The sequence below is a fragment of the Embiotoca jacksoni genome, unplaced genomic scaffold, assembly GCF_022577435.1.
Source record: "Embiotoca jacksoni isolate LCO1_2020_lvr unplaced genomic scaffold, fEmbJac1.0.p SCAF_16, whole genome shotgun sequence".
NCBI lineage: Eukaryota > Metazoa > Chordata > Actinopteri > Embiotocidae > Embiotoca > Embiotoca jacksoni.
The window spans coordinates 1,687,675-1,712,945 of NW_027185296.1; the positions used below are offsets into that span (position 1 = coordinate 1,687,675).

A 25,271-nucleotide genomic window follows, 5' to 3' on the forward strand; every position below is an offset into this window, starting at 1 on the left:
CAGCAAAATGCAGTGCACTACACAGCAAATACTTTTAATACTTATTTCCACACAAGTAAAGTTTTGAATGCATGATTTTTTTTTTGCTTGTAGTGGAGTATTTTCCCAGTACTTACTACTTTTACTTAAGCAACAGATTATCTAACACATTTAACTTGAATGTGGGCTCCTATTCCGTAAACTGCACTGTCCTTTGTTTGTTTAAAAAAAAAAAATAATAAAAAAAATAAATAAAAAAAATTTCTATCTACTTCTACAGCACTTCCGTCGATTCGTACCCAAAAGCATCATTTTTTTTTTTTTTTTTTTTTTTTTACGTCCGAGCACTTAGAAACGTAACATTTCCGAGGTGTATTTGAACGCAGCATGACGCCGCCTGGCTGTGGCGGCTCATTATCTGGCAGCCGGAGTGGCAGCGGACAGAAGAGAGGGGATCCCCGGGGTTTTTTTTTTTTAATACACCGAAAGCCAGCTAAAACACTTCGCGTCAAAACAACTTGAAAAATCGCCTGTGTGTGTGGGGGGGTGGACCTCGAGAAAGCTCCTCCTCGACTCCCGTAAGTTCAAGCGCCGTTATTTCGTCGACGTACATCGTCTCTGATTCAAGGTTTTTTAAAATGTTTCAATTAAAACGACGACGGTGAAGTTTCTCTGTCGGCGTTAGCGCGGCTAGCGCAAGTTAAGCTAGGTAGCTTATAGCTCGATGTCGGCTAACGTGCAAAGGTAACAGTTTGTGTGTCGCTGAGCTACACGCACACACACACACACGCGCACGCACGCACACACACACACACACACACACACGGGATGCCAAGAAACTAAAAAAAAAAAAAAAAAAAAAAAAGCCTTTAAAAGTGGAGGAATATAAACTAAACTCGACCCGGCGAACTTGTACGAAGATGCATCAATATCGGACTGTGACGTGAGTTATTCCGGGTTTTTTTTGGTTTTTTTTTTTAAATCGAGCCGGTGAGAAGCTGCGTAAACTCTCCGTCCGGGAGAAGGAGAGAGAGAAGAGATGCTGACATTTTATGTGTCTTATCGATTATTTGTGAATAAAATAAATAAAATAAAATAATCCAGCGACTGTCCGCTCAGACACGACTGACCGGCTAAAGTTAGCAGGCTAACTTTAGCTCGCTGGCTAGCCCCCCCCCCCCCCCCCCCCCGGTGAGACGAGGTCGGTTTCATTGTTTGTCGCGTGTCGCTATTTGAACTCGTGAAGACGTCCGAGCTATAAAACGATAAATAAATACAAAAATATATATTTTAATTTATCACGCCGCGTTTTAAAGGAGCGTGAAGCCGCCGTGTTTGAGTCGTGGACTTGTTTATCTCCGATGGTGGTGATGGTGATCACAATGGGGGCTGTTAGCTCGCGTTAGTTAGCCGCTGGTTGTGCAGCCGGACAGACGGACAGACGGACAGATGGACAGATGGACAGACGGACAGACGGACAGGTTGTTGTTGGGCAAAAGCCGAGTTAGCGGTAGCTTGTTGTTGTTGTTGTTGACGGGTGAGTTGAAAACGAGCAGCTTTTCTTCTTGGTTTTTTTTTTTTGTTGTTTTTTTTTTTTTGGGGAGGGGGGGGCAAAGTTTGGGTCACTCAAGTTTATAAACGCTTGTGCTCCCTCATGTCGCGAAGCCGACCGGTCCCGGGCAGCGATGGTCGAGGCTGGACGAGCCACTGATCTCACAACTTTGTCAGAATAGCTCAACCGTGAAAAGCCTTTTTATGGAGGCGTAATGGTGGACGGCTGTGCCTCTTGTCGGGGTGTCTGTCTGTCTGTGTGTCTGTCTGTGTGTCTGTGTGTGTGTCTGTGTGTCTACGACAGCGATCAACCCACGCTACACCACGGACAACTAAACGCCTACTTTGTGCATTTTTACCAAAAATAACAATGTTTCTGTAACTGAGGTAAAAAAAAAAAAAATCACCTCTTAATGTGTGTAATGCGATTTCTTAATGTCAGGTCTATAAACGTGTGTTAACTATCGTAACGTTCATTTCCCTGTGAAATGAATCATTTTGATATTGATTAATTTTTTTTTTTTTAATTATTAAGCCCGTGCATTATCTATGCAGTCATGTTATCTACAGCAGCCTATGAACCATAGGTCACGTTGTGTGAATGGACAAGTCAGTTTGGTCTTCACCTGACTTTGAGGTGTGTCTTGTAAACTGAACAGCAGTGTGCAAATTCCTACCTCTGCTCCTTTTAGAGGAGGCAGACATTTGGCACCCTTGGCTAGTGATGGGGGACACGTGTCACTTTGCATTTTATGATTGGCCTTGGATTTGCCTGAGGAGGGGGGCCTCTTATGAAAAACCCTCCTGAGAGTGATTTAACTGGACAGGCATGACTCGAGATCTTCTCCTCTTCTGCGGCATCAGGATCAAAACTTCTAAAGATATATCTGTATTTTCTGCCACTCATTACTGTTTTTTTTTGTGTGTCATTGTCAAGGTTCATGGGTACCTTTTGCGCATTATTGCCGTTGTTACATTTGTTTTGGTTATATTATCCTTGACATTTGCAGGTCTTAATATCTATTATAGTCTGGAATTTAATGTTTGTTATTTTCACTTTCCTGAGTTATGACTTGTGTTCGATACTAATTGTGACCAGTTGGCCTAAAAGTGAAGAATCGAATAACAAGTGTTTTACATTTAGTTCATAGTAATGTTGCATTTTGATATGTCTTAACTGAAAAGGTAGGTTAGTTTACTTGCACCCATTGTTGTTACTTTTTACAGCGAATTTGTGACTGTCACAGGGATATTAAAACACCAGTCACATCTGTTAAACATAACCTTAACCAAACAAAGTGAATCATGAGTTAAGAAAATTCTTTTCTTTTCTCTTTTTTTTTTTTTTTTTCTTTTTTTGTGTGGAAATGCAACATCCCCCTTGTTAGTCTTTGTTTCGTGCCTTTTTCTACTGATTAACAGTATTTAGACCCAATGCTGATATTATCTCTCTGAATGGTTGTATATGACATAACTCTTATTGTTTCCGTCCATTCACGTCTGGCTGAGGTGCTATCATAATAGCAGCTCAGTGTGGGACACAGTTTAACACAGCAGTCAAGAGTGGTGGACTGCGAGATCAGTCACTGTGAGAAGGTTAACAGGAAATGTTTGTGAAACCACGAGGTCTCACCAAAATGGTCCTGCTCGATGGTGTCAGTATGGACGAGAGATCAGGGAACCTCATTGCAATAGTTTTTAGGATTACTCCACTGTGAAGTCACGAGGAAAAGATGGATTGTAATTCTCAGCCTTGTTTATGCGTTGGTAATCACTCGTTGCTTATCAAGTGCGATGCAAAAGTGACAGATGTTGCTGCAAGTGAAAACTGTCCTTGTTTTTTGGAGAAGTAATTCACCTTGTAATTTTGAGATAATTCGTTGAGCTCTTGTTTTAGTGAGTAGAGTAGTTTTACAGAGTATTTTTATGATCTCAATGTTTTTATATCCTTGAAGAAATTGCCTTTCTGGCAGTTTCCTTGGTTGTTGCTCCTTTGCGCCAGAGGACAGGAGCAGACCTATCGGCCAGGGGTTCCCACCCAAAGACCTCGGGCAATGCTCGGAGCTGGAGGTGAGCAACGCTCCAATGTTTGACGGACTGAAGTATTTCTCGTTTACCCTGTTGGACTTCATCAAGCATGTGTGTTTACAATGTGACCAACCTGACTTAGACTGTTAAAAGTAAAGTATGTGAAGTGATGAGTTTGGTGTCGCGATGGATGAAATGAACATCTTAGAAAAAAGACAGAATTCCATTGCTGACACTGAAAAGCTGCCCACTGGTTGAGACTGGACATACAGTTGATATTCCTTCAGTGAATGGCTAACAATGAATTGGCAGTCAAATGAATGGAAACAAGTGGTGTTTGTTACGGTTACAAAAGTCACAAAGTTGTCGTTCAGTGAAAACATGTTTTTACCATACCACAGATGCAAGTGTTTGTTTCATTCAACAGTGGTTCAGTACATGAAAATACTGTATGACAAAGAGAGAAAAATTGTGTGAGAAAATGGAAAGTGAAACTTTATCAGTTGCCATCTCGTTTTTGTTTTGTTTATTGAAGTAGAAAGTGCACCAGACAAATACTCAGCAGGCACAAATATCACCAGGCCAGCTGCCACTGGTATTTTGGCAGGTATTATAGGCTTAAAAATGTGTTCCTGTCCTTACTTGACGAATTGAAAATTACCACTCAAATGCATGAAAAATAACTGGTTCGAATGAGAGCTCCAAGTCCTGCTTCTCTTCATTCAGTACAATGAATCAATATTCGATACAGTAATATGCATTCATTGGGAGCTTCCCAAGCACTGAAAGCCGGCTAAACAGCCACCTACCAGCCTCTGTGTGACTGTCCACTTCTACAAGTTAACATCTTTAATACTGCGGTGGGCCACTGGTTACTTTGATTTCTGCAGCCAAGTACATTCACAAAGCTATAAGCAACACTCTGTAGTAGCAGTACCCTGACAGTAAGACACTTCCTGTTCACTCTGGTAATGGTAATGGTAATCATTCTTCTGTTTGGTTCCGCTAGCATTTTTGCTTACAAGTGACAACCCGCATGACCAGTATTGCCTGAAGCAGCCTCTCTTCCCACTGTAAGCAAGACTAACTGCACATTTACAGGTTATGAAATACACATTTCTAAAGTTTTTATTTTTTTAATTTATTTTTTTTCCAGTCTCCCTTTAACAATCGCTTTCACTGTGTGGCCTAGTGCTGACATGGCAATTCTCGAACTGTCAGTGCAGCAAACAGGCAGACTGTAGCAACTTGGATGCATGTAGCATCAAGGCATGTGTTCATGAGGTGACAAACTGTCCTGGCTGACTCCTGCCACATGGCTGGTTTGTGTCAGTTGTGTGTACTGTGTGTATTTCATCACTGTATAGTCATTCCTGTATAGTCATTAAAACAAGCGTTAATTACACTGACTTTGGAAGCCCGCTGGTTGCTTATGGTTAGCAGATTTTTTTTTTTTTTTTTTTTTAATTTTTTTGTATTGGAGCGTGAACACTAGTAGACGGAGAACATGTTTGTACAATCACAGCTGTGATGGGAGGTTGGAAAGGAACAGGATGAAGCACCAGAGGGAAATTTATAGTGTCACACCAGATGAACAATGGTAAAAAATAGTTCTCAGTAAAGGGTAGTTTGTGTGCCAGAGTGCTGTGAGGTGTTCCACACATTGTCTTCTGCTACGTCACATTACATAAAAATGACTTGATTGTCATTCCTGAAGCTCACTGTCATCCTACTCTATATCTTCCTACCTATGTTTTGGATGAGTAATATATCGTGCAGCTATCCTGTGGCCCAGGATGAGAAATGACTTCAAAAATGTATTATCAGGATGACTTTAGTGACTCCAGAATTAAATTTTAGTCTTCAAATTTTGATATGCAAGAGTGTCCTTAGCATTCCTGAGTAGGATGGTATAATAACATTTTTAAATGAGTATACCAGATATCCTGGGCGCATGAATTTGTTTTTATAGATAGTAGATATCATTTTCTAACTTTGTAGTTTCTTTCTCTTTTTCTGTTTGAACTGTTAATAATGGATTTCAGTGGTGATGGCGGCAGAACGGAAAAAGTAAAAACTAAATTCAAAGGGACTTTTTGTATCACTCCTACAACATAATCCACATTTCCTTTGCTCATTTGCTTGACAGCACTGAGGACAATACACACAGCAGCAGTATGTTAACATTATTTTGACGTTAAGCCTATAAATCAGTCACTTCAGGAAATTTCAATCTTCTGATTGTTATAATGTAAATTCAAACAGTCAAGCGGCAACGCTGCAAACTTCCTTTGGTTTCTCCGTAGTAAAGGTACTCAATAGAAGCTCTGCTGAAGGTACAAAGGCACAAAGCAAGCCTTTTCAAACAAAACTTGCATTATAAACTAATATAACTCCACATTAACAGCCTTGCTGACTTTAAATGAGCTTTGAGTTATAAGTCTGAGAATCTCGATACGATCATTTCTTAAGTGTGATTTGAGTTTGGCTTCATGGTATGAAATTTAAGTCTGGGGTCGTGCCACAGAGGGTTGGTGTTTGCTATTTCAAATACAGCGCTTTCAGTGGCGGGTCGCTTAAAAAGACAAATTTTATTGATGTGGGATGGAAAGTTGAAAAGAAATTAAGGAGCGCCGACTTAACTTACTTACTAGTTTGAATTTAGTGGTTCAGAATCAAAACGGCTTGAACTTGATGCTGCACCACCACATATGAAGGCAGCTCGGCCTCATCTGTCATTTTGTGCTTCATCTACATTCTTTTGACCTGTACACAAGGATGTAAAAAGCACAAGTGAACAAGAATCAAATATCTATATTCATGAGCAACTTTCTTTTAACGCAATGTGCACGGCACTCAAAAGTGAAGAGGTCCATTACAAAGTTATGGCATCACCTTTGGGTGTGGTTAAGTGGACCAGACAACACTTGAGGCCACACCCAATGTTGTTGTCGGGTGTGGTCATTGAAGAAAACACACTTGCTTTATGCCAGAAATTCAATCTTAATCCCTTTTTTTTTTTTAATGTCATTGTAATTTATTTAATGAATGTGGGCATCCTCCAATAGATGTAGGCCAACACTCCCGCGTTAAGCAGTCAGAGGATTGAGAAGGAAGACGAGCTAATTTGTAAAATGACTACCAGTCGGTGGACGTTGATCATCATGAAGGCGAATACTTGTGTATCTATTGAATGAAGACACAGGCTTCCCTCTCGGTCTTTATGTTTGTATATGTAAACATAGATTTTTTTTTAATTTTTTTTTTTTTTTTACTATTTTCAGCATCTTAATTGCCAGCGACAGCTTTTCTTCAAATTGTAATGCTTGATGTACTCATTGGCTTGTAGATTATTGTGTACAAAACACGTTCCACTTGAATATCGGGGTAATGGAGACTGGCCCGGGATGCTGAAGTCTTGTTGTTGATCGTCTCCTCTGTTTACGTCAATCGTCTAAACAAGAATAACAAGTTATGGCACTTAACCAGCTCCTCATTTGATCTTATACGGTTTCTCGTTTTCATTCTTGGCAAATTTGCCACCCTAACTGAGAAACACAAGGAAACTGCCCCCCCCCCCCCCCCCCCCCCCCCCCCCCAACCACCTCCCCGTGCACTCTTTAAGCTCTTTTCCCTCCTACTCTGGTCACTTCCTGCCATCCATTTCTGGGAAATGTAATCTGATAGCAGTCTGCGTGTGTCCTGGCCCTCCAGTCTATATGTGGGTATGTGCTTCTGGTTTTACAGGATTATGGAGTAACCATTTGGAAGCAATTTGGCTGAAATTGTGGATAATCCCCTTCTAGGATTTTTGAAAACATTTGAGTTTTTTTCCTTTTTTATTATAGCTGGTAAAACATTTGTGGCTGAAAATGTATCCCGTGATTAGAAGCTTAATGCTGCTTAAGGTTGTCTTGAGAAGTGAAGGTGTGTTGGAGCTTCACGATTTAGATGCTTCTTGTCATGTGATGGTCAGGAGATTATGTTCTTTATGGCGTGCCGCAATTACTCCGAATACTACCGAAGCTTTCGCGTCTTGCAGATGGACAGTATGTCTGTGATGCGCACCAAATTCCAGATGAGATGTGGGCAGTGAGAATTCATGCGCTTTTTAAAAAAAAAAAAAATTAAAAAAAAAAAAAAAAAAAAAAAAATTGTTTGTTGTATGTGATGAGGATAGGATAGGTGGCACAAGGATCGGTGTGTTTGTAGTTCACAAACACCCATCGTCACATATGTTTTAATATGGCTATATCCGGCTCCCTTTTTGAATAATCATGTACAAAAGTCAGTCTTCCACTTCCTGGACTTACTGCTGCTGTTGTCGTCACGTTGCTGAGGGAGAATCCAGGTGGAGACATGCGCACACTTACATACACTTTGTGGCTGCGGCGCGCGCACACACACACACACACACACACACACACACACACACACACACACACACACACACACACACACACACACACACACACACAGGCAGTCTGGCAGGTTCAGGGTTAAAGGCTTCCATTTTGTTAGGTAACACCCTAATGGTCTGATCTGTCAGTGGTGTTAAAATGGCAGGGGCTTAACCCTTGGCGTTCGGGACACAACCAGTAGGGGCACACACACACATAAGCACACTTTTGGGCTGGCCGAGCCTACAACACAACAACTGAGGAGGAGGGTGTGCGTGAGGCAGGGAGGGGTAGAGGGAAGGACAGTGAGAGAGAGAGAGAGAGAGAGAGAGAGAGAGAGAGAGAGAAGACAAGGAAGAGTATTTTTCACTTGGGTACAGTTAGATTATGGCTCAGCTAACCACATGCGCTCTGCACCCTTCTCCCTCCCCCAACCATGGCACCGTCTCAACTGGGTCCCTGCATCCACTCTTAGCCTGGTGCACAGATTAGCATAGGTATGCTGATTTTATTTTTCTTAATTATGTAGATGATTATCCCAAAGGAAAAGAATTTGTTTCTGAAAAAAACACAAGTTTAACATGACCGTGAGATCAGCGGCAGGAATCGGGTTTATGGTCGTGAGGAGTAAATGGTCGTCTTAAATTTAAGATCATAAAATCGTCATCTTGTCATATATGCTGGTAAGATAATTGGCACGCTGAGTGATTAAATCAATATTACGAGGGTCAAGGCTCATTTGCTCCACGAGAATCAAATTGTCGCTGTGCTGTCTTTTTATTGGGCAATATTAAATCCATACTGGTATTGCTTTTATTGGACAGTATAATTGTTGTTTCCCCTTGTATTGAACCCTAAGGACACAGTTGAAAAGCCTCGGTTTTTTTTAATTTTTTTTAAAATGGCTGTTAATGTGTTGGCTGGCTGGATCCAGTCCCAGCGGGGAGATCATTACAGTGCTGGAGATGAGAGGCTAGCACGCCACCCGAGGAGATGTGCCTTTGCCATTGATCTGGTCTCTGAACTGCTGGACACAATAGGAGACCAACTGAGAATAAAACCTGTAGTGTCAGCCCAGGTCACAAGATTTCCATTCGTTTTCAAGCAAGTGCGTCTTATCCTGCCACAGTATACGAGTGGATGGGAGATTTGATATTGGCGTACACAACCCACGCAGAGAAATACAAATTTATCACATCTATTGATTTATTTGGTCGAGAAGCAAATGGCTTGTGTGTAAACCCTTTCATACATATTTGTGTTTTGGATCTTTTTGAGTGGGTAGTAGAGATATCTTGTCTAACCCGCAGCCCCTAACTCTGCCATGCTTTGTTTTTCTTTTTTGGTCTAAGATCGGCTCTGCCCTCAGGCCCTATTATTCTGGGGGAAAACGAGAGACATGGATCCTCCTCCACAGTCTCCTGAGAGAAACAGGCATGGATAACTAATCCTCTTCTATCCTCTTTCTCATCCTCTCGTCATTATCGTTGCCATTGGTAGGGCATTGCATATGCTAAAGAGATTAATCTTCATTAGGTAGTTTACACTGCCATACGATTAGACACTGTATTGTCAGGAATTTATTGATATCAGTATCAATACCAGTACATCTTAAAGGTATATACTTTACTTGTCTGTACTCTCATCACTATTCTCCCTCAATTTAATAGTATTACAATTGGGGAAAATGGGATGTTTTTTTTGTAGCGTGAGAGATCCACCAATGACTGGCTGTATCCTTTTGCGTGGTTGGTACAAGAAAAACAACCAAATACGAAGAGGCTCGTGTTAAAAGCGGCGGGTGGGATAACGGGCACAGGGTAGTGCACGTCCTTCAGAACAGATAACGCATGGGATGTAAGATTTAATGTACGGTTTGCAATATGTCGGACATTTCAGAGAAGAGAGTCGCTGAATGTTTGAAGGAAGGCGACGGGACCACCACGGCAATCTGTGCTAAAGTTACTGTTGGCATTTGAACTTATGCTAGTGCTGTAACTTTGCGAAGTTGATAACTGTGAAGTTGTTGAGGTACAAATGGTGCCGTCAAAGAGTTGAATGGGTTGTCCAGATGACAAGTGAAAGAAATAGTCTTGCAAAGACAGAAAACGGAGAGCTAGGGCGACGTGTTCAAACACCGACAATCCTGACTCTGGTATAGTGATGTCAGTTATCATAGTTTATTGATGCTGTGTGTGTGTGTGTGTTTTCTTCTTTGGTCGAAAATTATTTATAAACTTCATTTCAAAATCAGTCAGCTTTTCGTAATTCCTGTAAATTAATTCCCAGCCTCAAGACCGCAGGGGTGTTGTAGTGTAAATCAAAGCGCTGCACTGTGACATGGTTGGCTTACCTTTTTAAAGTCCGAAATGAGCAGTGGAGTTGTGATTGTGGAAAACAATAGGCAGAACATATATTTGAATAGAAGTCCCAGAACAAAGAGGTTGGAGGTACCCGTTTCCTCAGGCATCTCCCGATGGACCTGCTGCTGATGACCAAGTCAGACCTGCTCGTGAGATTGTCATGTCGGTTTCCGTTGTTTTTTTTTTTTACATGCTGCATAAATAGAGCTGGGGGACCGCTTGCACTGCCAGGGAGGCTACTAGTTGATTGATTTTTTTTTTTTTGGGATCTTTTTGCTGTTTATTGCCTGGCGATAGAATGGAAATTCATGGCAAACTCAGAAATCCAGCAATCTGATGTGGCTTACATTTTCATGGTCCACTTTGAAAGAGAAAGAGTAGCTTTGTCTGTATTATCATGTGTTGTTCCCGCCGCTTTTGGAGCCATAATTTACCCCCTCAGCCCTACTTTCTTTATCTCCTACTTTTGAACGCTGTCGTAGTCTAACTCTTTCCGTTTCCTACTGCTTTGAAGTCTTTGCTAGTTTTCTTCTGCCGTCGAACCCTCTGAGGTGTCACTGTTCAATGCCATAGACGGACCGTTTCCAGATCACACCTGGGATTTTCTTTAATCCCTCTCAAATTTTCTATCCATACATTTGTCATTGTGATATTTTTTTTCCCCTACTATAAACGGGATATATCACACGTACTATTTTCATGATCTATAGTCATCATCTGATTTTTACTGACTGAATCAACCAGTGAGCGATGGTGCTTCAATGGAGGCTCAGTGAGATCAAGTGCTTTGGAACAGTAAAAACTAGCGCACACACACCTCTTAGTCTCAAGTGCATACACAACACATCACAACATATATGCATGGACAACAATTTTAATCCCCCTCCCCACCTGTTGCTTAGCAGCAGTGCAGCCAGCATGTTAAACACCGGATTCACAATGCCGCCTATCTCTTCTGGGACAAAGGTAGCCACGCGTCTCCGGAGCCTGCAAACAGCCGTCCAGGTGACGTGAAGATATGACTGCAATGTCCCAAAGGGTTCCAGTCATTTTCTACCCGACACGCTTCGCCACCACACCGTTACAGCAAGAGCAATGTACAGCAAGAGCAATGTGCAGCCACTGTTTCTACATCCTTACAGGGTTAAAGTATGATTTCTGTGTGTGTGTGTGTGTGTGTGTGTGTGTGTGTGTGTGTGTGTGTGTGTGTGTGTGTGTGGGGTATATGGGCGCGCACACAAGCTGTCATCTCTAGCAGATAGATAGCCTTTGTGTCCAGGGATGGTACAGCAGGGCACATCTGTCCTTGCCGTGTACCGGAGCAGGCCAGATTTCAGTCCCCACACACACACACACGCACACACTTAAATGTTTCGCTGTGTTGTAGTTGCTTCGTTTTGGATGCGTTCTTCGGTTTACTTATTGCCACCAGCTCAGCTCAACACCTTGCAAAATGTCAGGGATGTCTGTATCTTATCTCGACTCGAGCTGAATTAACAAAAGTGCATTGTTAAAACGCGGCGGTCTTACCGCACACAGCGATTTGTTGAAATTGCTGAAAAAGCGGTTTCATTTTCCCACCTTACATTGCAGTCCTCTCTGTGCCTCGTCTTGCAGATGACAGACTCGTCGTACGAGGTCTCCTATACATTCGATGTCGTCGGTCAATTATCACCTTTTTAATGCCCAACAAACAACGTCAGTAGTTTTGTCTGCTATCCATTATGTCCAATCAAGCTGAAAGGCTGTTTTGAGGAGTATCGGATATCGTGAATGACAGGCTTATTACGTGGAGCGTTGACTCTGGACTGCCACAGAAGTAAGTCGTGTCCATGACGTCCACCTAGTCTGGTGTTTTGGAATGTCCAAAGACTACATCTTTTCTCCCTCCTCCCTCCGGTCTTGTTCGCTGTGTCGGACCCGTCTGTGGCCTCTCGGTCTCTCTTCCTCCCTTCTGCCACTCTCTCCATAGGTTCAACCTGCACCCTCTCTCTACTGCAGACCAGTTTGAACTGGTTTCGAAGGAGAGACATTTTTCTCTCGCTTCACGATTGTCATGGCCAGAAGAATTCACAATGATGACGCCATCACCATATGCATAGAATATTTGAACATAATAACAATGCTATTGGTCAATTTTATATTTGCGTATATTTGGGTTTTGTCATTTTTGTTGTTGTTTTGTTGGCAAATGAAACACTTAAAATACAAATGTAGATAGGTGGAGAGTCTGAAGCAGGCCTATGATTTAGTAATAGCTTCATCCTGACACGCACCAGCCGTGTCTTCTTTTGATTTCTTGTCCACTGACTCAAACAAAATTAGCTGACCCGAAACCCCAGCTTTATCTGGCTTCTTTGACGCTGCCTAACGAAAAAGCAAGAGAGCGTGTCCTGGCGAGCGTCTTTCTTTTGTCATCTGCTCAAGCATCATTTTTGCGCTGCAGTAGTTGCCACACAGCACACACTGTGGCGGTCGCTTTCCTGTTTTTGGCAGGCGAGAACCATCGTTAAGGAGAAATACCGCCGCCTACTATGTTGGGAGTGTCGACCAGTTTTTTTTCTGGCGCTGGAATGTTTACCATACGTGTGTATTTGACACGATGTCAGTATTTCTTTTTATTTTTTTATTTATTTTTTTATGTCCTGGTCATTGTCAATAATCGACACCTCAGTATGGAGCTGTGTAGATGTCACGGACCAGAAAGCCCTCGACTCGGCTTCCTTTAATCAGACATGCAAGGTTGCGTAGATATGCACATGGTTTCAGTCCAATGATTAGTTACGGTATCATATCAGGATCTTTAAATGATTTAATTATATGTTATGTGGGCATTCTTGTACAAAATGTTAATAAAGCATCACCTATTTTATTGTAAAGTGTTCATTGTAGAACCAGTGCGAGTGCCTGTTCCATAATGATTACACGGCCTACATCGGTGTGCTTGGTGGGAATGTTTCACAGAGTTTGGTGCTTTATTTTTCTGCTGTGTAATAGGGTTTTTTTTCCCAGAAACCTAAGTGGGTCTCTCATCCTCTGCTGTTACTGTACTGCGTACGATTTGGGTCAGCATCTGGGGAACTGGCAGTAGGACAGGAGATGCCTGTACACCTCAGGGTTGTCCTTTTTTACACCGTTGGAAATATCAGAAAAAAATGAATAAGCAAATATTTTGATAGTCAGTTCAGGCAGGCAACAATGAAAAACACTTTTCCAGCCTCTCAAATGTGATGATTTGGTGTTTTTGTTTTTTTTTCCCTATGAATCGTGATACGAGAGGAAATTGGCATTTAAAACTTTTTTGGGAACATTTTAATAGACTAAATGAATAATCGAGTAATCAAGAAAAATAATGATGATCATGATAAGAATTTCGTATGATTACAGTGCAGGATTTACAGTGGTTGCACAATCTGTTTTAGTTTCTGGTTGAATATAGTAGCAATCTGTGGAATAAAATGTGCTTAAAGATACCACATCCCCCAGGTGTGATTGATAGAGAAATCTTTGATTTAAGCCTCTGCCATTTAAACTTAAATTGAATTCCGACCCGAGTGCTGCTGTAGAATCATATTTGTTGTTTAGGTTTAGCGTCGTCAGTCGCTCTTTAGTCACCTGCTGGCCTCTCGGGCGAAGTCAGCCTCTGAGGTCATTTATCACTATGAAGTTTACACCTGCCGCTGCTGTCGTCCAGTTTTACTGTCTCAATTCTAGTTTCTAATTATACCTCGGCCAACAAAAAACTTGAACAACAGTTTACTTCGCAGGGCGTATAGGACTACGTCTTTGTTGCTGGACCTGTAATTGTCTTCTCTATTTTCAAATCGGATTTCAGAAAATCCTCATTTACTACAGTGCGTGATTGTTAAAAAAAAAAGTAATTGTTAGCATTCACACATTAGTATGTTGTTGTTTTGGCATGTTGGCTAAAGAAGAGTGGCAGTTTTATCAGGAGGTGATAAACTGTATCATGGCAGACCTCCTGATAAAGTTTGCATTACAGTAGGCTTATTAAATTGTGAAAAGTGATATTCAGTTTTAGAGTTGCTCTGTGGAAACCTCTCATCTTGGACCACAAACAATTGCCGCTCCCTACTGTAGGAGTGCACCTTGACCTGTGCATTACCGCACAAACATTTACCCTGCTGCCCACTCCGAACTTTCGGTTTTTTTTTTCACAACCAAAGCCTTTTTGCCTCCTTGTCTGTTGGTTTTGTCGAAGTATTTAGTTTGTTTGTAACAGTTTGCTCTCTCTCTCTCTCTCTCCAGGGTGAGAGCAGCCATGTCCGAGGAGGCGGTGCGGCAGACTCGCAGCCAGAAGCGGGCTCTGGAGAGGGACCATGCAGCTGTTGCTGGCTCCCCGGGGGACGTGGACAGTAAACGGGTTAAGCTGGAGAAGGGTGACCCAGCTGGGACCCCGCTGGCCCTTGTGGGATCTGAAGCCGAGGGCGTCACCCTGAAGAGCGAGCAGGCCCCTAAGGTGGCAGCGAGCATCCTGAAGACTGGGGAAGTGAAGGCCACCATAAAGGTGGAGGTGCAGACTGGAGATGAGCCTGTTGACATGAGCACTTCCAAAAGGTGAGAAAAGGAAAAAGTTCAGTGTCACATTAGAGTTAGTGTAAGGGGCTTAGAGCTTGCTGGTTTTGAGGAGCATGTTCGTGTTTAGTTTATTGGAATACAATGAACACTTTTACTTGCCCAGTAATATCTGTTCTTGTACACTTGATATTTCACAGTGAGCCAACTTTGTCCACAATAAACAATGCACAAGTGTTTCCAGCTGCACAAAATACACCATAATCTGCTTACACACAAATTTGAGAGTACAAGATACAAACTATACTTTGCTCCTGTTTCTGTTTGGGTTTGTTTTGCTGATGTTGAATCATCTGCATTAAAAGGACAACTGAGGCACACTAACTACCTGCATTTTTCTGTGCGAATTGGTCTGAAAAGTTCTTGCAGCTTATTTATGTAGTGCGGGCCTTGGATTTTATGCATGCATGCACAGTGCGCGGTTTTGAGGCGTCTATTGGCGTCTCAGGTTTCTCTTTAACTTTACACTAGCAAGTGGTCTGACAGGAGTCATACAGGAAGTCACTGTGTGGTTGCCTGCAGCCTGCCCCCATTTTGAAAACTTTTTGAGGCTCCTGAGGCCTGGGCTCCATTTTCTCCCACAGCAGCACCTGAACTCTGCCTCACACTTCACACAAAATGAAGGCTATGTGTCACAAACTGGTTCCAACTGGCCGTTGCCATGGTTTCCACATTGGAAGGAGCAGTTGGAGGAAGGAGGGGCCAGGAGGGGTGGTGGGTGTGTCACATGACCACACAGAGAAATGCCTGATGTCATGTGACCTGTGTTTCATAGTGCGATAAATAACACACACTGATGTGATGGCAGTTAAAGTGGAACAGAGAGCTGATTCAGCTGAAAGCATGCTTGCTCCGTTTGTGGAACATCACAACTGCACACAAGTGTCACCTTTGGCTCCGGTTTAACCCCCCCGGCATGTGTTTCTTTGCTTACTTACTGCAAGGTGATTATTTTATTGCTTTTGCAGAGAGGACAAGTTGGCCAACTTTGAAATTGAATGCCATGCGAGCTCATTTTTGCCCACGCCAGACGATGTTAGAAACTGAACCGATGCGAATGGGTTGAATGGGTACATGTACAGTGAGGGGTGTCGTGGAGACCATACTGAAAGACAACACTCCCGTGTCTTCTTAAGTAGGTTGCATGCTGTTTGATGCTTGCTTTGTATACACGTAGAACGTGTCAAAATTTGAGCACATCTTTACTGAGCTTGTTGCTGGTTCACAGCGCCGCCATAACATCAACTTGAAGAGCCGTATGCAGCTTAAAATGGCCCTTGGCAGTTTGGCATTGCTTTCTGAATGGAGAATCCCGCCGCACCTCATAATGACTGATTCAGCAATCCTATAGCTGGGTCAGTGCGAAGCCATGATCAGGGAAGCCGAGGCATGCAGAAACACTGGACCTTACGTAACCAAGCTGCTGTGTGTTGTGACGCTTGTGTAAGCTGTTCTCAATAGTTCGTCGCAACCACCATAAGCTAGTCCGTGTTATTTGGTCGGGGAGGCTAAGTCCGGTCGAGGCGCTGGGTTTCCATTAAGCTTTTGTGAGAAAGGAATCTCTCGATTCCTCTCCAGTGCTACTTATTTCTATCTTCATACTGTATGTATGGAATGTAAACAGAAGTGTGCAGAAACACTGGTAACCCTTCAGGCTGTAGCTGTGCTTATGGAGGGGACTGCTATTCTGAGAAAGAGTATTCTGAAAGTGACAGATCATTCTTTCTCATTTCTAACGAAACACATGAGGGAAGTACTTTCCAGGAAGTGGCAGCAGAAAAGCATTACAAGGGTCTGTTTGTGTACTGAGCAGCAGCTGGGAAAAGTTTTATTATGATGCTAATTGGGCTGCACGTTGCGATTGCTTAGTCTGGGGAAATGTGCGTGTCGTCATGTACATATTAAAAACATGGGTCTTGTCGTATGTTGACCTTATTGAACTGAGCTGAGGGCAGCTGCTGAGACAGATGTTGCGGCGAAAGAGGGGATTGCAGAAAACCGTGTCTGGAGACAGGAGAGAGCGCAAAAGGAATGAAAACATGCGAAGAAGTGAGTCAGTGAGTCGGAGTATAAAAGATGAACAAGTAAGGAAGGATGGGGGAGGGGTGTGCGAAGGAGTGACTGACTGACTGAGTGAGTGAGTGAGTGAGTGAGTGACTGAGTGAGAGCGAGTGTACACAATAGGTTGGCTCCTGGCCACGTTATTCCCCTCCCCCTCACTGTCACCCTCTCCAGTGTCTTCAGGCAGACCTCCGCTCTGCAAAGCTCTGTCAGCTTGTGACTCTGATGTCGGCAGTTGGGAGGGAGGGCAGAGCGGAGGCCCAGGCTGTGCAGATCCGGCTGTGCGGAGGTAGGGGAGGGGTAAGGCCCTGTCTGGTTGGGAAACTGGGTCTGAGCCCTGAAGCCTCTTCCCTCAACAGCGACTGAACAATTACATAACTTCACGGCTTGTGTTCAGGCGTAACTCCACAGTATGACACAAACCTCTTATCTCTCACATGCGGTCAGGTCATATCTAGCTTCCCTTCACCTCCACTAGTTCTTCCTAGCCAGCCTGACTTTTAGGACCCGACAGGAATCCCCGCCGGGATAGAGGCAGATTTATTTTTCCGCCATGGTCCATCCGCTGTAAATTACAACCACCCCCTACTTCTTACCTCCACCCCTCTCCAGAGTGATGCATATGTAGCTCGCCTTTGTTCTCCTTAGTCTTCAGGAAAAGCCACTTAACATTTCATCAAAGGTCTGGAGCCTTTTCTTCACACAAAAACACAACAATGCAGTTAATTTGGCCTTTGTTTTTATGTTGATTGTGTGTGTGAATTTTTGGTCGGAAGGGAGCGGACCGGGATGTCTGTCGATGTTACCTTTTGCTGGAGATAATGGGTTGTTGCGTTCTTCCCCTGCCGCCATTACTCCATTATTGATCTCTTGGTTCTTGTGTGTCCCAGCACACATTCACACCACAACAGGGATGATAAAATCGTAATTATACGCTGCCACCTACTGGTTGAAATATAGAACTGCGAGTCATTTCGAATTGCTGCGCCGGTCGCTTGAAGGGCAGGAGCATGATGAATGCTGGATGGTGACATGACAACAACAATGCTAATCTTATGACGTTTCTCGCTCCAGTGACGTTAAGAGCGAGCGGCAGCCTCCTTCGCCAGACGATGTGATCGTGTTGTCAGACAATGAGCCGTCCAGTCCGCTCATGAACGGCCACTGCGTCACAAAGGCGGACACAGACAAACTTATGGTAGGAAAACGCAATTGAAACATTTCAAACAATTGTTCTACTCTGTTCACTGGTTTAAAAGTCTTCTCTCTTACTTGGTAACACCTGCTGAGAACACTGAAAACGTACAACTACAACAACCTCTCCAGATTACATTACATTTAGCTGACGCTTTTATCCAAAGCGGCTTACAGCACACCGATGGTACAACATCGGGAACAATTTTAGGGTTCAGTGTCTTGCTCGAGGACACTTAGGCATGCGGACAGGAGGAGCTGGGGATCGAACCACCAACCTTCCGATTAGTGTGCAACCCACTCTACCGACTGAGCCACAAATAGATTCAGTATTAAATTTGAAGGCATAGTTTGTGATTTGTCCCGTCTTCTGCCATTACTTTAAATTGTACTTTCATTAAAAGACAGTCATGTCACAAAACAGAAGTCCTTGTTGTTATTCTTTTCTGAAGGAAAAAAAACCCCGAAACAAAACACTCTACACATAAAAATAACTCTTATGAACATCATTTTCTAAAGTTGTCGTCTTCTGTTTTTTTGGGGGGTATTTATAGAAGAGTTCACCTGAGGAAAGGGAGCGCATCATCAAACAGCTGAAGGAGGAACTGAGACTCCAAGAGGCCAAACTTGTGCTGCTGAAGAAACTACGACAGAGCCAGATCCAGAAGGAGAGCTCTGTACAGAAGGTAACCATTACATAATAATGATTTCTTGTTATGTCTAGTGATACCGAACAGAAGAGTCCTAGTTCCTGTCTTCCATATGACATCATTGATGTACACATTAAAAAAAACAACCAAAAAAAACATTCTGTTCATTGATGCCCTGTTTCCTTAATGTCCAGGCATCTGGCTCTGTGGCTACTCCTCCTCCTCTGGTGAGAGGTAGCATGACATCAAGCAAAGGAACCCTGCAGGTAGGGACTCGCCTACTTGGCCCCAGTAGTACTACAAAGTACTCATGCATGTAAAAGTCCTCTGTCGTATTGTGATGTGCCAGACCACAGTTGAGGTGGACACCCGAGTCGGGTTCACTTGTTTTTTTTGTTTTTTTTTAGAACAAAACAAAAAGCAAAACTGGCATAGTGCCATTTAAATTTACTGGAATTGTTGTTGTGCTTCCAGGTGATTGGTCGCAGCTCAGGCACGGTGATCCCCCCTCCACTGGTGCGGGGTGGGCAACACGTCCCGTCCAAACACAACTCTCAGAGCGTCATGCCACCCCTGGTCAGAGGAGCCCAGGTTAGTGAGCGGAACCGTTTGATATCATTTGCTGTGTTGCCATCTTACCTCTCAGGTGTATTCATTTCAAGGGTCCCTTCCAGACATGTAGTAAGAGGCATTAGAAAACTCTGCTTGGAACAATGTGTGTCTAATATGGGTTTTCCACAAAAAAAAAGAAAAAAAAGATTAGTTGTCTCATTAAAATGAAATCTTCTCCTTTTCCCTGTTCGGAATCTATGAATGTGTAAACTTGTACTTTGAATGTTTAATTTGGTCTTTTTTTTTTTTTTTAACCTTCCATCTCTTCATGCCTCCGGATCATTATCCTCTGTAATGATTGTTTCTGTGTGTTTGTGACTATCAGCCGATCGCAGTAACTCCCCACCAGATAGCCAGTCTACGTCAGCAACAGCAGCATCACAGCGGTTCAGGCCCCCCTCCACTCTTGTTGGCTCCCAGGGCTTCCGTGCCCAATGTCCAGATCCAGGGCCAGAGGATCATTCAGCAGGGACTCATTCGGGTGGCTAATGTAGCCAACAGTAATATCATGGTCAACATCCCTCAGGTGAGGACACAATATACAAGCAGTTATTGTACACCTGTGGAGAAATTCCATTGAAATATGTACCAGTTCTTCTTTTTTGCTGGCTAAGCTTTCCATTTTGAGGCTGCATGGTTTATAATTGATGTCCTCATATGTTGCTTCTAAGGTCGTTTCTGTTTTTTTTTTTTTGTGTCCAGGCATCTCCAACCAGCCTAAAGGGCTCTTCAGTGTCACCCAACTCCAGTGTGAATGACTCTCCAGCCAGCCGGCAGGCGGCTGCCAAACTTGCACTGCGTAAACAGTTGGAGAAGACGCTGCTGGAGATCCCTCCACCCAAACCTCCTGCCCCCGAGTTCAACTTCCTGCCCTCTGCTGCCAATAATGAGTTCATTTACTTGCTGGGATTGGAAGAGGTGGTGCAAAAACTTCTGGAGATGCATGGCAGGGGTAGGTGGATTTTTGCACTCTGGGAGCTACTTTGCAGATGTTGCAGTACAGCGGTGGATCTAACTTGTAGAATGTAAAAGTATAAAACCAGTAGAAGCTCTGTGTTCATCTCGGGTCTGTTGTCCATCCCACAGGTAACCTGGGCCCAGCTGCTACAATGGCTGGCTCAATTCCCAAAGAGCCATACACCTGCGCCCAGTGCAAGACGGACTTTACCTCCCGCTGGAGAAAGGAGAAGGCTGGGACCATCCTCTGTGACCAATGCATGTCGTCCAATCAGAAGAAGGCCCTGAAGGCTGAGCACACCAGCCGCCTGAAGGCAGCGTTTGTTAAGGCACTCCAGCAGGAGCAGGAGATTGAACAGCGTATCTTCCAGCAGGCAGCCTCCTCTTCCTCTGCCTCCTCTGTCTCTAAAATCACCTCGTCCTCCTCTTCCTTACTGTCCAAAAGTGAAGTGCTGGTGTCCCAGCAGTATAAGCATGTCCGGGCTGCCATGCAGCACAGATCTCTGTCTGCCCACCACTCCACTATCAAGGTCAGCGTGGCATTTTGATTGCGTTGACGACCCCGATCCGCAGGTACAATACGCTGCAAGTTAATGACCAGCTGAACCGACACCTCCATCACTTTGTGTCTCCACAGAGTCAGCTGTCACACAGCCTCCAGTCTGCAGTGAACGCTCGTGGCATGGCCCACTCCTTCACCCCCTCCCAGCTGCAGAATGCGGTGACAGCGGCAGCGTTGGGCAGTAGGTCAGGTAAGCATGCTGCAGCACGTCCGCTGCAGCACGGGACAAAGGTCAGCGCCGGCAGCAGCGGCGGTAACCAGGGCAACATGGCTGCCTGGAGGAAGCAGAGCGGTGGCAACACAGGTAAATGGACACGGGACAAGTTTTGGGAAGAGAATGCGTTTCACCTGTTCTCGCTTTCTGCCCCTCTTTGGGTTAATGACTCATTTTTGAGGTGGATTTCTCTTCTGTCACTCTTCCCTCTTTCTTTCTATTCCCCGTGTTTAGTTTGGGCATTTTGTATCGCTAGAAGTAAACTCCTAAAAGGTCCAACTTTTTCTGGGGTGAAATATTTTTTTTTATTTATCATTACACTTATTGCTCTATGCCAAATCTGTCAATTACAATACTCTAAAAGTATATTTCATCATCTAATATCATTGTATAACAGCCTGATATCAATAATGTCCAGTGCATTGACCGCTTGTGTTTGTCTCTTGACAGGTGTGACCATGGCCTACGTGAACCCCAGCTTGTCTGCCCATAAGACCACCTCTGCTGTTGAGCGTCAGCGAGAATATCTGCTGGACATGATTCCTTCCCGTTCTATCTCCCAGGCAGCAAACACATGGAAATAATGCAATCCTACTCCCGACTGGCACCATAACTATTAGCCCTCTTAATATCAATAACAGCCATTCTCATTATCGTTCTAATCCTTTCGATGGACTCTGACGCTGGCTAAAGTGGCGCAGGGGAGAATCAGCCTCTTTTCATTGTCGGACGGAGGTCTTCTTGCGCCTCTTTTCCATCTTCTTCTGCTACCTTCTTCCTTATCTGAATCCTTCCCCGAGTTGGAGTTGTGCTGCGGCAGCTTCAGGGACACGAGGAATATGTCGAATAGAATTTGGGTACCTTTTGTGAGGGTTGGGGTGACATGGGCATGTACAATTTTACAAACTTCTCCAGTGATGTTGCCTCCCCCTCCCTGTGTATTGGTCGAACCTCCCATTTGCACCAAGAGGAAGCCGCCACCCGATCCCCGAGCTCCCCTGCCTCTGGATCAGGCAGGGAAAAGTAATAATCACTATTATATACAATGAAATATTCGCCTTACGTCCTGCCCTTCTCCAGTCTGAGCCAGTCAGACTCAGGCCCGCGTGGTGGCCAAACCGAACTTAACCTCATCACAGGGATTGTTGTTGAGCTTCGAGGACCATCCACGAAATAATAAGAACTGCTTCAGCTTTGCAAAAATGAATAAAATCAAAAAAGGACTGTAAAAAAAAAAAAAAAAAAAAAAGGATCTCTATCTGCACACAGACTGCCTCTTCTCTCTAACCGACAGCGTATAGCTGAGAAGTTGACGTGTGTTGGATTATTTTGTATGGCTGAATGTTAGGATTTTTGTCTTTTCTTCTGTAAGTCATATACTGTGTTTGGAATATTGTGCTCCCTGATACTTTGGAAGTGGCCTCTTGTCGAGGTCTGAATTTACAGGCTTAATGTTACTGTTGAGGTGGTTTTACATCTGCTGGGTTCCATGTTGTGGCCTACTTTTAAAATACTTTTGTTTTTTTTAAGACGAAGAGGACGAATAAGGTTTTGCTGACTCATGTAAAAACACGGAGCATATGTTTCGGAGGACTATTCTTATTGAATATTGTAAAATAAACCTTCCAAAGAACTAGTGGAGCCCAAATGGAATCCCTTCTGCTAGAAGGTTTCTAGTTTATTTGAACCCTCTCTGGATATAAACATGAATTCATGCTAAACTGAGGGGGGGAGGGGTGTAAGGAATGTCATATTTTTGACATCGTTTTGCTTTTAGTCATAGGTTGTGGTGCATTTTTTTTTTTTCTTTTCTTCAATAGACAAACATGTCAAGTTTATTTATAGGGTCATGTTAGTAAAGACATATGCTTATGCCCTAAGTTTGAATGGATCATCACCTTAAGATTTGTTTTCTCTCATGTGTCAAGTGGCTCCCGCGCACCCTACGATTGGTCAGAGAGAAGCAGGACAGCTTTCAGAATGTAGTTATGCAAAAAACAAAACAAAAAAAAACAAAAAACCCTATAGCAACAAATGACATGAACTTCTTAGTCGTTAACATTAAGGTGTGTATGAATTCTGTCTGTCAGGTCATTGAATTGAGCTATCTCTGCCTTTCACATGAGCTATAGTGCATTTTTATCAGGTCGCAGCAGCACAGGATAAGCTAGAGAAGTACAAATATGTCCAACATTAAACGGCAGAATTCCCGTTGCTCGTGGGTTTGAGTTGTTAAGCAACCATGTGCTGTCTTCTTTCATTTCAGTCCTTGGGGTGGTTCAGTTGTGTCAGCACTCAGAAAATGGCTTTACATTTATGCCCTATTGGAAAATGTCACAAACGATGTTGAATTTTTAAAAAACAAAAATCTCAACCCCAACTGACAAGAGGCTGACCACCCCGGCATTTAATTTCCAATATCTGTCTTTTTTTTTTTTTTTTTTTTTTTTTTTTTTTCTTCTCACATTGAAATGATATTGTTAATGATGTCATCACTGATTTACAAACCCTGCGTCTTGCTGCCCTACCGCCCCACTCCAGATTGTGATCTAGCATTGTAAGGTTTATATCCATAGTGCACTCTTTAGCTCACTGATCAAGTCAGGCTTCATATAGTAAAAGATGGTGCACTGCATTAGGTAAATGGGCATCAGTCGAAGTTTATCTCTCGGTGCTCGGGTATCATCCCCGCGTTTCATTTCGGATGGTGCGACAGTACAGTACGTACGTTACTGACAGAAATGCAAGCGCGCAACGTTAAGTTTTAATAGCTGGAGATTTTCGTCTCTCTCGTCTCCCCAAGTAGCATCAGAGATATTCCAGGTTGTCTGTACATTCCTGACAGGCAGAAGGTAGCAGCCCGCGTCTTGTGGATGCAAAATAAGCAATCTGGAACGAGCCCCATCACTTGTAACCCCGTGCTGTCCTGACTACTGCCTGCTGCTGCTGCTGCTGCTGCTGTTTTGACAACAATATCACCATTCCGTTTGTTTGGGGGTCGATGCTCTGCTAAACGCAGCACAGCCCAAATCAAAAAGAAAACAATGTATGAGAAATATTTGTTTTTTTGGGACTTTTTTTCTGCTCTATTAAATAATAATAAAACTAATTTTAACCCCTCTTTCTGCTGTTTCGCCATTTTTGTTGTTGTTGTTGTTGATGATGTGTAAAGCATTGGTTCAGTGGAATTTGACACGCTGCAGGTATGAAACGTACAGCGCGTGTGTGTGTGTATATTTTTGAGGTGTCAAAACGAATTCGACCAACGAGTAAACGTTTGCTCTGGCGAGCCGCAGCTAGCCAGGAGTGCCACAAATTGCCATTACGAGGGGAGTTTTTGATAACTGAACGTGAAAATGGGGGTGTTTTCTGTGAAAATTGTAAGAAAACATAAACAATTTGTGACACTTAAGCTTGCCATATATAGCAAACACCATACCTACACTACCACCTCGTGGCTCAGGTAGATATCGGCGCATTTTGTTGCAGGTGCAAAGTCATGTTTGGTGCGCTGCCGCAAACACCTGCACGCCCAACCTAGAGTTCACTATAGGTTATATACACAAAGATAATTCTGTTTTCACCACTATTCAACCGCTGTCTTGAGAAAAGTGCTCGTGGTAGTCGTAAAATTATAGGTTCAACCATATCTATAAAAATGTATGTGAACTAAAGCACCAGTGTGACCCCCGTCATAATAGTTAGCTGAACCGTTTGCCACCTCGTGCTGCCCATTTACTCTGGATGAACTGGAGACACAATCAAAACATCAATGCAATGCAGTCTGATAAAATGACATCAGAAGTAATGTCTATAAAGGTTGGAATATTCAGTGTTGAAAGTCATAATTATTGTAAGGCCTTTGTGATGGCTCCATTATAGGGGCTGCCTTTTTGCATGTGTCTACCCCCTGCAGTAAGCCAGCACACGTAGAAAGCGCAGTGCTTTCCAGCAGTTACATCAACAGCAGTCTGCCAGTCAGCCAAAACACAATTTAAGAAAGGACATGATGGAGAAACTAGTGTGTAGTTCTCACTCTCATTCACTGTTGCCCTGACGGTTATCTGACTGTCAAATAAAGAAGTACTAAGATAGAATTTCAAA

The 25,271-nt window shown here is 43.4% G+C and overlaps 1 protein-coding gene across 9 annotated transcripts; it reads left to right on the forward strand.

The window, feature by feature from the left end:
* Positions 1-356: 356 nt before the first annotated feature.
* Positions 357-24,288, forward strand: gatad2ab (GATA zinc finger domain containing 2Ab). 9 transcript variants are annotated; one of them, XM_069150153.1, is made up of 12 exons: positions 7,167-9,392; positions 14,591-14,899; positions 18,053-18,176; positions 18,727-18,858; positions 19,017-19,088; positions 19,297-19,413; positions 19,760-19,960; positions 20,137-20,386; positions 20,521-20,921; positions 21,029-21,257; positions 21,402-21,457; positions 21,618-21,698. In XM_069150153.1, exons 1-12 carry the CDS (start codon positions 9,358-9,360, stop codon positions 21,621-21,623), a joined length of 1,932 nt encoding a protein of 643 aa, XP_069006254.1. In that variant the 5' UTR covers positions 7,167-9,357; the 3' UTR covers positions 21,624-21,698. The 9 variants fall into 9 exon arrangements, with proteins under 9 accessions (XP_069006249.1, XP_069006247.1, XP_069006246.1 ...); XM_069150150.1 differs by having other exon boundaries at positions 21,402-24,288; XM_069150151.1 differs by having other exon boundaries at positions 21,029-21,457; positions 21,618-21,699.
* Positions 24,289-25,271: the final 983 nt, after the last annotated feature.

Bases quoted from the DNA above. Each gene is read 5' to 3' on its own strand.
- gatad2ab (XM_069150145.1), top strand. From the start codon at position 900: ATGCATCAATATCGGACTGTGAC. The intron at 923-14,590 runs GTGAGTTATTCC...CTCTCTCTCCAG, and splicing joins CATCAATATCGGACTGTGAC to GGTGAGAGCAGCCATGTCCG. The intron at 18,177-18,726 runs GTAGGAAAACGC...GGGTATTTATAG, and splicing joins CGGACACAGACAAACTTATG to AAGAGTTCACCTGAGGAAAG.